General features: G+C 46.4%; 4 protein-coding genes across 4 annotated transcripts; 1 reads left to right on the top strand and 3 right to left on the bottom strand.

The window, feature by feature from the left end:
* Positions 1-1,394: 1,394 nt before the first annotated feature.
* On the bottom strand, positions 1,395-3,050 carry P174DRAFT_395536 (uncharacterized protein; the record flags this gene model as incomplete). Its single annotated transcript, XM_024823689.1, has 4 exons — positions 2,666-3,050; positions 2,335-2,609; positions 2,234-2,269; positions 1,395-2,168 (listed from the first exon to the last, which is right to left on the bottom strand). The coding sequence occupies exons 1-4, from the start codon at positions 2,967-2,969 to the stop codon at positions 1,395-1,397; spliced, it is 1,389 nt and encodes a 462-aa protein (XP_024678695.1). The 5' UTR covers positions 2,970-3,050.
* Positions 3,051-4,378: 1,328 nt separating this feature from the next.
* P174DRAFT_434517 (uncharacterized protein) lies at positions 4,379-4,967 on the bottom strand (the record flags this gene model as incomplete). The annotated part of the gene is made up of 3 exons (XM_024825884.1): positions 4,379-4,603; positions 4,659-4,754; positions 4,812-4,967. 3 exons carry the CDS (start codon positions 4,965-4,967, stop codon positions 4,379-4,381), a joined length of 477 nt encoding a protein of 158 aa, XP_024678694.1.
* A 1,332-nt stretch (positions 4,968-6,299) lies between these two features.
* Positions 6,300-7,472, bottom strand: P174DRAFT_424294 (uncharacterized protein; the record flags this gene model as incomplete). The annotated part of the gene is made up of 4 exons (XM_024825188.1): positions 6,300-6,361; positions 6,421-6,553; positions 6,639-6,719; positions 7,428-7,472. The coding sequence occupies 4 exons, from the start codon at positions 7,470-7,472 to the stop codon at positions 6,300-6,302; spliced, it is 321 nt and encodes a 106-aa protein (XP_024678693.1).
* Positions 7,473-11,166: 3,694 nt separating this feature from the next.
* On the top strand, positions 11,167-12,346 carry P174DRAFT_412832 (uncharacterized protein). Its single transcript, XM_024824324.1, has 3 exons — positions 11,167-11,368; positions 11,431-11,812; positions 11,864-12,346. Exons 1-3 carry the CDS (start codon positions 11,242-11,244, stop codon positions 12,096-12,098), a joined length of 744 nt encoding a protein of 247 aa, XP_024678692.1. The 5' UTR covers positions 11,167-11,241; the 3' UTR covers positions 12,099-12,346.
* The last annotated feature ends 30 nt before the right edge of the window (positions 12,347-12,376 follow it).

Here is a 12,376-nt window from a genome sequence, read left to right as displayed (position 1 = left end):
TTAGCCGAGCACTAGTCTAGAAGAAGCAGTTATCCCGAGAATCACGGAGCTGAGGTTTTCCACCCAATCATCGGTGTTGCCGCAGTCTGGGAATCAAGTCAAGTAGTCATCAGGATCTGTCAAAGCCGCATATTCTTTTATTATTGCTGTCGGCTAAGCGTATCCTTTGTTGTTATCTGCCCTAAAATAGAGGAATCTGAAAACCTTTCGTCTCTTCGTCCACCTGAGGCATCGACTTTCGGCCGTGGTTTGATCCGAATGCAAGGTCTACGGAGTAAGTTGTCGGGGACGGCGGACTGGCTGACAACGCCTGCATGAACAGCTCCCTCCCAGTTGTAAAGAGTCGACAGTCCAACAACAACGAATTCACCATGAACTCGGGTAATGTCGTTCTCTCTGGTGGTAGACATTAAGATCATCAACTGGCATTTTCTGGTAAATTCTGAGTACAATTTCCGAACCAGCGCAGTTCTGGATTGGTTCAAATGAGCACTCTCGATCCGGTCTATTTAGGCTCTAGTCGTGATCCTTCTTGCATTGGAAGTCCCTGATCAGAACTAGCTCCAGGTAAACTTTGCAGTTATCCGAATACCGCATCAACCATAGAGAGTGTGCCCTGCTTATTTGGCATGGGAATGGATTATCCACTGAAGCTTTAGGACGATGCCTGAGTATATCTGAGAACTCCAGTATATCGACAGGTTCTGAATTAAAGTTCTCAGATTTGATGTCCGCTGGATGTATTCCCCTTCTCCCTCAATCTACCGAGGGTCTGTAGTACTGTCCAAAGACCGCTATTTCACTTAGATAAAGATTTCGGAATGAATGGCAGTGTCAAGGGCGGAGTTCTTGATTAGGCCTATGTAAACTTCTGAAGCAGGCGCGACTGGCTGCGGCAAGTTGTCGTAGTCTAGTTGATCCGCGGCCTGCCGTGCTGTGAGTGTAAGCGGTTGTAGGTACCATTGTAAATAAGTAGATATCAATCTTGAAACTTCAAGAGTTACTTTATGTTTGTTAAAGAGAGTTAACAAAGTAAAAATCGGTGTCTGATAATGGTCTAACAAAGTTACGGTTGACTACAAGAAGAATAAGCTCATCTTAGCTTCGCCTGTCCGTCAATGGACAGGTTACTAGACTTCAGCACCACGGTGAGGTGTGAGCTTGTCGCTGAAGGCCGGAGGCTGAGAACCCCCGGCACCAGATTTGATTCCGGATTTGCGGACCCATTAAATAAGGGTGTTAACTACTTCTATCCAGTAGGCTGCTTATAAAGGGCCTACAATCCAGTAGGGTGCTATATAGACGGGCCTACTGTCCAGTAGGGCGCTTATACAGGGGCCTACAATCCAGTAGGAGGCCATGTATAGGACAAGTCCTTGTTGGAATATAGTAAACTATTCCTTAATGAGACCTTGTTCGACTGTATCAGTCGTCGCGATGACGGGGTTAGCCTTGGGCTGGTCACTCGCGATATTAGTGATAGAGGACGGAGGAGATGATTCGCCATAAAAACTCGAGTCCAGAGGCACCTCGGGCCTGGCGGTGAGGCCAAGTCCCTCATCTGAGTCCTCATCCGACTCATCCTTCAGTTCCTCCGGTTCTGCAGCACCCCTTAAGGCAATCACACGATTCAGCATCCACTGCATGTCAAGGAGCCGAGTATCAGGGAGGGGATGAGTCTCCGGATTATGCGTCTCAAGCGTGATGTAATCACCAGAGACAAGTGGAAGATTATTATAGATATTATGCAGAGCAACTGCATATTCTGTTGGGCAAAAATCTTCAGGAAGTTGTGGGCGAACACTAAACTCAACCCCATCTGAATGGTCATGTTTTTTCAGCCACCAGAACCGAAGTTTAAGCCACTTACCATGAACCTCATCCCTGTTAACAGGCTGAAGGGCAAAAAGCGCCTTTGTATGGAGCTGATGTGCGTTATAGTTGAGGGTTATGAGATTTTGGATCTTTTCAGTCTTGGTAGCATCTCCATAGACTGCATTTCTCCACCCATCCACCCTTTCCTTACTCCAGAAATCTCTTAGCGCCCTGAAAAACCATTTCACACCTTGGGTATTCTCATTGTTCATGCAATATGGGAACAAATGGCATGACTGGCAGAAGTCCACGTGGAATTTTGTAAGAATGCAGGCCTTGTCACGCTTCTTACACTAGGATACCATGTGGTTAGTGCTGAGGCAGTTGCAATAGATTCTGGTGGGAAGGCATAGCTTACTTCGTCCGCGGCCTCCTGAGAGCGGGGATCCTTAGTCTAGGATACCATGTGGTTAGTGCTAAGGCAGTTGCAACAGATTCTGGCGGCCAGGCATAGCTTACACTTTCCCAGACGGCTGTATCTAGTTTAAGCTTCTTCGCCCCTTTAGGCGTGCTCTGAGGGTCCCCTGCTCTTTTGTGTGACGCACTAGGACTTCCTGATGTTCCTAGCGACAGGCGTTGGCGCTGTGGAGTTGAGGTGGGAAGCTCAGATACCAAATCGCCCGGGCTCCGCCCAAGGGCGGGGGAGGATGAGAACAAGGGTGGTGGTGTATTCTTGGCTGGTGTTGGCGGAGCAGATAGAGCCCTTGATTGAGCACTACCTTTCTTTTGTTGCCCTGAATAGAACATGTTGTTAGCCGTACATAATGATAGAGGCTGGATGATGGCTAACAATTTTGACCTATGCAGCCCTCGTCCTCAACACGGAAGAACTTGTCATAGATCCTCAGAACATCATGCTCCCCATTATCCGGGAGAGCTTGATTAACTAAAGCTCGTAGTTTCTCTATATCAGCAAGCCACAAGCACGCGTAACAAGTTGTCCAGTCTTTTATTTTCGGCTCATTCAAAGCGTTTAGTGCGTTGGCAATCTTGTTGATCAGCTCGACGCGCTCAGGCTCGTCGAAAGAAGCATCTGGCGCCTCGACGAAGTCAGCAACCTTGGAAGGAGGAACTGGACCACTTGAGCTGGACATAGCTGATGGTACAACGTAATGAGAAGTAAGCTGTTCAATTTGAGTAAGCTTTGTTCAAAGTTGATTCTGTTGTGATGGATATTGATCAGCTGTTAGGATGCCCAGAAGAGTAGAAACATTTCCATGGTGACATGACGTAAAACCGGGCTCCCTCTCAGTCCAGTCACATGACCACCTTTTAAACACTACATGGTCCCCCTCCGCACCAGAAGTAGTTAGACGGCCCGGAAAATAAGATACTAGTACCAACGGTACCAGAACTCAAAATTAAGGTACGAACTCCGAGTACGAGGTAGGGAGGGAGTCTAGAACGAACCGAAAATTTAGTCAGTACATTAGAGGAAACAAACACATATTATCACAATCGATTCCTTAATTACCCAGTTTATCGTGGCCTTCATGCCTTGTGAGTCTGTGGGAATCTCATTGCCTTCCGGGCAGAGATCTAATGGAAAAGTTATGGAGTATGATCAGCTGAGGCAGACATTTCTTTTTCTTGCTGAACTGTAACCCGCTATTCTTTAACTGTCTCTTGGCCAATAATTACTCCGTACTTAGGCGGAGATCTTGCGCCTGGGTCTGAAAGAAACCAGATAGACTAAGGTACCTTAAGGAAGGAAGTATATGCTGTGGTTCATGCAGGCATCTTAAAATTATTATTTATATTACTGGAGTGAGCTTAAGGAACTTATAATGTTTTAGAGGCATGCCTGTTCATAAATCTGTAGATGATTAAGGGGTGATAACACTACTTAAAATAAGGGGTGTGTCTTTATTAAACCAGTAGTCGGACCAATATGAAAAGAATGATTAGAAGTTGTATGAGCAGATTGAAGATACCACAGGGTGCTTAGATTGCTAAAGCAAGACGCGAAATAGGCATTGATTGATTAAATAAAATACAGGTGTACTTTATAATTGAGAAATGGTGCAAACAAGCTTTATGGATGAGAGGTGTGGACTCTAAAACTATACTATGAGAGTAAGAAATGTTTTATCAAGCACAAACTAAAGACTTTAATTATATACATGAGTAAGCTCATCTTAGCTTCACCAGTCTATAGTCATAAACTGGTTACTAGACTCCAGCACCACGGTGAGGTGTGAGCTTATTGCTAGAGGCCCGGCGGCCATCAGAGATGACAACCAGGCACCTACTTGCGCAGGATTTTTTTTTATGAGGACACCATCCGGTGCCCTCAGCAGTAACAAGGACACTATCCAGTGCCGTCATAGTAAAGAATCTCTCACTGAGCATTCTTTTCAGCCTCCATATCCACATCTTCAGCCCAATTGAAAGGAGGATCGGGAGTCAGCTTGACATTCTCAGAAGCCGGCCGCAGTGGCAAGGCTGCTGAGGGCTGGAAGGGCTGCTCCGAAGGAACCTGCTCCTGCGTCTGCTGCTGCTCCTACGTCTGCTGCTGCTCCTGCGTCTGCTGCTGTGGCTGCTGTGGCCGCCACAGCCCTGCTGCCAGCCGCTGTGCCTCGCGACGTTCCCTCGAGTTGAGGCCGTTCATACGAGGGCGCTCCTGACGCGGGCCCAGGGGATGGCGACCACCGACCTGAGGGCGGCTACCTCCAGTAGCGAGGACCCTGTTCCGACCACCGCTACGGGCAGCAGCGATGGTCCTTGTCTGATTCAATCCAACAGCTTGAACTGTTTGTAATGCTTGGGAGAATTAAACGCACCGTTGAGAGAGCAAGGTTGCTGAGAACATTGCCGTAGACACGACACTTGTCCAGTGTGTGTCCCCATTTTTTGCAACCCAGGCACCACTTCTTCCCCTATTATCAAAAGCCGGTGAGTATATTCCCACGGAAGATGCTGCTCCATGGACATACCTTCTTCTTCTTCGTCACCTTGCCTGGGCCACGGTCAGGGGGACGCCGATCACCATCCCGGCGATCTGGGCGTTTCCCACCAGAGCCAGAGCCGGCAGTGGGCGCATGCACCGATGCGGCGAGACCGGGATGGACAGTTTGGACCTCTGAAGACATTGGATAAGTTATAGCTTGTTGAGCAATTATCCTTCTGTGTCAGTGGCGAGGAGAGAAAGGAGAGAGAAGAGAAGAGGAAGAGAAAATTTTCAACAGCTAGAGTTTGTGCGAGGGGTAAGCGATGGGCTCAGGTCCTGGCCATTCACTTTCGTCTGTGTAAAATGCCCGAGGTGTCATCACTCAACATATGGCAAGCACATAGTACAAACATGGAGCTTGCGAGGCTCTGGCCAAGGTCTTATAAGAGTGCGGTAACTCAGTTGCTCGTTCGTTCAGAAGAGCAAATGAATTGGCATAAAAATCATATCCTTTAGACAATCATACTTCGTAGGAGGTGCTACAAGGCTTGATATTGCTATTCTGATGCCACAGAAAATGAAGACTAGATATCCACGTTTGGCTGAAGACTCCGGCAGCATATAAGTTCTGGTTATAATACTGTGAACATCGCATTGCTACTATTTCTGCTGCGCTACAAACGGTTGTGTAGATGCCTTTTTAGTCAAGAGGTAAAATGGTAAACGAACACCTCGTGCAGTCCCTTGCAATTGGGGTCGTGGCAAGACTCAACATCAATATACGAATATCAGTGACATATGACCAACGTAAATCTGTTCCGGCGCCTAAAAGGCTATGATGTACTGCTAGAACTGATTTGTCGGTCCTGGATACCTTGAAAATACCAAGCATAATTATTATCCAGTCTGAAGGAAATTATTAAGTGAGGTATCATCCGGCAATGTAAGTGCCCATGTACAATGGAATGGTTGAGCAAAATACAAGTGTGCTCTACAAGAAGGGCATTCAATGTACACAAATATATGCGTTGGGTCATTGGACTCAATTTTTCTGTAATGCCACGAACCACTGAAGGAAAAATGATTAACAGAAAGGACCTCTCAGTCTCATGTACCGCAAATTATATACAAAAGCAAGCTTATCTTGGCTTTGCTAGCAAAGGTTGGAAACTGTTTACTAGACTCCAGCACTGTAGTGAAGTATGAGCTTGTCACTGGAGGCCTGGACGTTATCAAAGATGACCACCAGCCACCTACTTATCTAGCATAATTTTGGCGGAGTGCACATTGTTCCAGTGCTGATGATGGGGCTGACACTAAGGGTATATTATTGCAGTGCCGATGGGCGGGAGCATAGGCTACAGGCACATCGTTTCAGTAGGCAGAGGCTAATCCTATGGGCACATGTTTCAGTGCTGTCGGCATCCAGCGTATCTTACTTAGAACCCCAATCTTCATCCATATCCATCAGGTATGCAGGAGAGTCAAGACAAAGGTCCTGCCTCATAGCCTGGCTCAGTCCTCCTGTCTGCTCTCACTCTCGCTGCAGACGCTCCTGGGGCTCCTCCTCTATGTCCTCCCGCGGCTCCTCGGGCTCTGGTTCCTCTCAGCCAGCCTGCCGAATCGCTCTGCGACGGTCTCTAGCCGTCGGACACTCTTGGCGAGGGCAGCGCGGAGATGCGGGGGCGATAGGCCGGTTAGCATGTCGACGGTCACGCGGGCAAGGGGGAAATTGGGTCTGATAAGCGTTACGCCGCTCAGAGGGAGGAGGGGCTTCCTGTGCCGGGGCTTCAGAGGCAGGGACGTTCTGGATGTATCATAGAATAGTCAGTTTCATCTAACATATCCTACACAGTTGACATGCTACTCATACTAGATTGACAAGGGCCACTCTATAAGGGCAGTTGGCCATCTTATGACCTGTCCTCTTGCAGAGCCCACAAGCATCTACCTGCTATCAGGCGTGAGAGTCAGTATACTAGTATAATGGAGTTGCTTGAGTAGAACTCACGCATTCCTTACTGATAACCAGCTTGTCCCTTGGGAGATAGTAATCACTATTTCCCTTTCTAGGATGCTTTTCATCAGAGCCAGAAGCTCCTTTTAGTGCATTGATTAATGTATTTCAACTAGACCTGATCACTATACTCATTCTGTATTGGTAGGCTTGTTCAGCGGTACTTACTTATTGAGATTTGGCAATGGGAAGATAAAGGGAAGAAGAAAGGAGAGAAGAGAAGAGGAAGGGAAATTTTCTTCTACAACTGCTAGTGTTGCTCAGTGGTCATTCACCATCACAACATCTTGGAATGGTGAGATCATGTCTCCCATGACAGGATGTGTTCATGTACCTACAGCAAGCTATATTGCACCTTGATTGAATTTGTTCAGATGTTAGCTTCATCTATGTGAGGTCTAAAAGTAGAAATATTTAAATGACACTGAGTTTAATCTAAAGTGATCCACAATCCCAGCTGGAAATAGAAGATATGCTGAGCCAAAGGAGACTCATTTCTGGACTATGGTTAAAGGACAGGGCTAAATCATGATCAAACATATAGTAAGCATTGACTCAAGCACCTTTTGTCACACTAGAAACCACCTCTAAGGTATGTGTAAAATTCGATTTCTGTCACTCAGCTCAGGCCATCATCTCACTTACACGCAGCAACAGCTGCTGGCTCTCAGGGCCAACCCGACCTCCCATCTTGACCACCACTTCATAAACCGCCCTCAATACCTTGTCCTTGTTACTATCTGGAAGATGCTTATATTTCACTATGACGTTGAGGATTCTTTCGCTCATGGCCTCCTTTTAAGCATCCGGAAGAGACTTGGTTTCTAATAGCGCCCCATCAGCTATATTGGTGTTCCTGATATTGCGCGCTTCGACACCTTCCAGTACCCTTAGCAGACGTAGACCAATTAGCGCAGATCCTACTGGTCATATAGAGGATGAACCATCAAGGTCTGCAATGATCCCGCATAGGTACGCATCGTCGCGGTCAGCTACATGTTTAAGAATGGCTATATCAATAACAGACATGATTCACGGCCTCCTTTGCAAGCTTGGCTTTATCCTGCACAACCTTGTCCATTATTTGCACATATTTCTCAGCTTCCATGGCCAGTTATAAATCGCCACCTGACGAACAGATTCGCTTCAATCAGAGGTAACGTGCGCCACTGTTGAGTAAGAAGGAAATGTAGACACGGTCATCGGCTGACCACATAAGAACAGTGGGAGAACCGACGGGAATAAGTCCTTCCTTTTGAATATTTCATCCAGCAGAGAGTAAAATTCGAGACTTTTCAGTATCTGCAAGAAAATGTATCGGTATAAAGTGTTTACCCAGGTTTATTCTCACAATGCATGCCTTGAGTATATTTTTATTGACGTAGGCTTAAAGGGCATAAAAAGGAGGGGTTAGAATTGTCACCTATGGTCATGTGATATGGCGGGGCATTAATAAACAACATCATTTAACTAGTGAATTTAGTAGTTAAGGGGGTTTAAGAGGAGCTCATCACCAGTAATCAGCACATCTATAATAAATGCTCTTGAGCTTGGGCTCACTAGGAGAGCTTTATCAGAAGGAGGAAGTTATTCTAGCATTCTTACCAATGCATTAATATTTCTAGGAAGTTCTAAGCTTTAAGCTTGTAACATAATCACAGGCTTCTACTTACTGATGGTGGCATTCACCTCACGAGGACTATAAGTATTGGGTCTCATGTTGGTGGGCAGTCATGACTAATTTTTAACATGCATTTATCTTTTCAGTCAACTTCTGTTAGAGAGGAAGTTCGGTTTCTGGCTTTTAAACCAGGGAATGAATTGCCCTTGTGACAGAGGATACCTTATTAGTTAAACTGCACATCAACAAGAACATAAAACAGATACCGCAACAATATAGAACAAATTACATTGTATGATCCTCTCATGGGGTGGAAAGAGATTTCAGCCCATGGTATACCTACATGAAATCCTTTATGTCAGTTCATTGAAGCATATTACATTGTATTTGCAGATGGGCCAGCCCTGCTACTTAAACTGCAGTCTTCTTCTCTGTTCTTAGTGGCATTGTCTGGATTAAGTACAATGATCCTCTAGCCTAGCTTGCCATCTTATGGTGGATTACAACTTGAAATCCTTCTTCACTGACGTCCTTTATGTATCAGGTATAGGAGGGAGAAATTATATTGATTCACTTGGAAAAGTCTGATAGCACCAGCTCTATGCAATTCGTGCCGCATTTTCTATAAAAAGAAGAATCAATGGTCAGTTAAGCTCCCAGGCAAGCAGAAATTTCATTCTCACAAAAAGCAGGTGGCGAAGTGCAGAACACGGGAGGTTCAGTCCAATGGCAAAAGTGCCTCAAGCGCTTGGGTCAGAAGACCGCGAAGGGGTGGGAAAATAGCAACAAAAGTTGGCCATGATCTCGGGTGGGCAGGGAGGAAGCTTTATAGACCACGCACCGAGATGCCAAGCCTCAGTTGCGCGCTTTCCCTGAATAGGAACGCTATGCCACTTCTAGTAATTCGCCGTCACCAGAGACTACGGAGTAGACTCGGCGATTTTGAGAACCGTCAAGTGGACATATCCTGCACTAGTTTTCCTTTCGATTAATCTGTGAAGCGGGAAAACCGCGACTTCAATTAGGAAAATATCCCTTGCGGAAATTCTAAAATGTTAATGAGGGAGTGGACGGGATATCGATATCAACTTTCCTTGGCCGCTTTTCAATATGCTCTGTGGTTTTCTCATATTCGGCGCGTAGTCTCTACAGAATTGTTTGATATTTATTTTCTGTCCAGTCGTATGGCCTCAAAATCCAAAGATCTCGATTCCAAGTCATCGGTTCGCAGATCAGCGCTGATCAGGATCCGCAAAGATCGCTCCGCATTCTGTATCCTCTCAATCGCTACTACGAGGATGCAGACGATTATATCCCTACATGTTTAGAAAATGTAAATGACTTCAAGGCAATACACAATGATTTTAGACTCAACTTTTAACTGAATCGCCCGACCGTCGGCGTCTTGCCCTACCTTTATTCTAGTACCAGCATTGATGTGTATCCAGGCCGCGTATATATATTTTGTCGGAGAGAATGGCTATTGGGTGTCGCGTGTCTTCAGTTGAGGTTACCTCTCCGACCAAAGAGAAAACAGGCGAGACTGTAGAGGATTTCCATAGGATCATATTTCTCACTCCTTTGTTGTAGCTGTGTATGTTTCGTGGCTCTGTTGGGTTGTGACGAATGTTCCTCAATTATGTCTAGCTTTTCCTGTCTGCCGGAGTACAATTGTCTGCCGGAGTACAATTGTCTGCCGGAGTACAATTGTCTGCCAAGACAGTACACTTCCCGCACCTTAATGATGGATTAAAAGCGGACGTGCTGCCAACGGAAACCACTAATGCTGTTTGTCGCTGTTTCATGGCCTAAGGAACCCCTGCTAGCCTGTAAGCCAGGCCCACAAAACGACTCGCAAAAGTCGGCTGAGCACATAGCCGTGCTCAAATTGATACTTGACAATCCTTGTTCTTCTACTGGAGGCCTTTTACCCTTTGCTTTAAACATTTCTAACCTTACAGATAGACCATCCTTCGCAGTCGCAGTCCTGGAGCTGAATTGCAGTTCAGTTTTGTTGACTTTTGTTTGAACGGCGAGGAAAAGGGACAGATTGCCTAGCAAATCACCATTGAGCGATATATTGCCTGCCCCACAAGATCTTACTTCCTAAGAAGATAGTTCAGATTTCCGAGAATAGCAGCCAATCATGCCTCAGATAACTCTGCTTGCGGGCTAGCTTTCTTTACTGGTGTCGGCGAAGTCCAAACCGTTAAAGTCTCGTACACCTGTCCATGGCTGCCATCCTGAACCAGGGAAGCTCATTTTGACTGAGTCTGAAACTACCTTTTATGTACCTAAACATACAGAAACGATGGTATTGACCACTACGGGACATTTGTCGAATGGTACATTCGCCGTGGTTGATGAGGGGGATCATATTGATGATGGAACATAGCCGAGGCTGACCCTGTCTGACGTGGGCCAGACCCATGCTAGACACATGCTAGCAGTCATTATTAATCTATATTCATTTACTTTGTACAACAAACGATTCTCTTGATAATGAAACACGGAGGACTTCATTGGACGCCAGAGCTATTGTCCAATTAGGCTATGGCATGGGGAACAGTCTCGGCCGGCGCCCAGACATTCCTAGTTTGAAGCGACAGGGATAAGCCAACGGTCGACAGGGTTTATCCTATACCGAGAAATCTGTCCTTCTAATCCCTGTAGATTCTGTTGCGCCTCGCTTATGCCGTCTCCATGCTACACCCATGGCCGGCAGGGATGTCAGACGAGGGGCGGGGGTATTATTAACCCCCCTGTGCCTCTCTGCGAGAGTTCAATTCTCCAGAATTCTTTTTAACCACAGAGATAGATACTACGCAAATCATCAAAATGGGTGACGCAGACGCTCTTCCAGATTATGTCCTTGACCCCAACGCCGTCTTGAACGATAAAGATGCTGCCTGGCGCCATGGCGCACCCCCAGATTACTCAAAAACAAGGGAATTCTACGAAGAGAGTACGCAACAACCCTCAAGGCCTATGTCATAGATCCCTATAGAACTAATCATACCGCTCCAGCGAAACAAATGACCCACGAGGCAGGCAGCCTCCCTGACCTCGTCTCCAATCTCGTCAAAAACTGGGAGATCGAAGCATCCTTCAAGACTTCACTCGACGACTGGCGCACCATCGACCACAGCAAATATACCTTCTCGCTGAACGGCGGACCTCCCCAGGCAGGCGACCATATGCTCCGAGTGGGCACTTACAACGCCCTCCTTACATCCAACTCGTACTACGATCCCGAGCATAATGATTTCTCAACAAGTCACAAGGCGTTCAAGCGCATGATGCCGACGTTTGCCTGGGAGGTCTTGGAGGTGTATAGTGGGCCTCCGGTTGTGATCTTCAAGTGGCGGCATTGGGGGTACATGAAGAATGATTATGTTGGGTATAACAAGTATGTCTGAGTTCCTGGATAAAGAAAGATGGATACTAATCGGTCTTCTAGTCGAGGAGAAAAGGTTACTGTCAAAGCGCATGGTGGTCTGATTGATATCCAAGGCATCGTCATTGCCAAGGTCAACAGTTCGCTGCAGCTGGAAAAGATTGACGTTTGGTTTGACCCTATGGATATGTTCCGCCAGATTGCGCGAGAGGAGAAAGCTGAGGGTGAGGGCAAGGCTGCAGGGGATGCTGCCGGGGCCGCTGCAGGCTGTCCAGTCCTAGGCCATGGAAATGTCTAGAATGAGCAAGCATTCCGAGCAATGCAAACGAACTAATGGACACTGCGATGATGTTATTTGACATTGTCACGGAGGATGTCCTTGTTTTATCTTTTTCTTATACCATCGCATCACAAATACCCAACATACTCCATGGTATCGATGCTGCAGAGCGAGACTCGTAGTATCATGGTTCTATGTAGAATCCTCATGTGGAGTCTGACCGCTTCCCTCCAGCTTTCATCAAGTATAAAAATTACTATAGGGAATGCCGCAATAGTAGTAAACGTGACAAGAAT

The sequence above is a fragment of the Aspergillus novofumigatus genome, assembly GCF_002847465.1.
Source record: "Aspergillus novofumigatus IBT 16806 chromosome Unknown P174scaffold_8, whole genome shotgun sequence".
NCBI classification, from domain to species: domain Eukaryota; kingdom Fungi; phylum Ascomycota; class Eurotiomycetes; order Eurotiales; family Aspergillaceae; genus Aspergillus; species Aspergillus novofumigatus.
The sequence above is the reverse complement of the archived record's forward strand: the minus strand, read 5'-3'. Positions and strand labels throughout refer to the sequence as shown.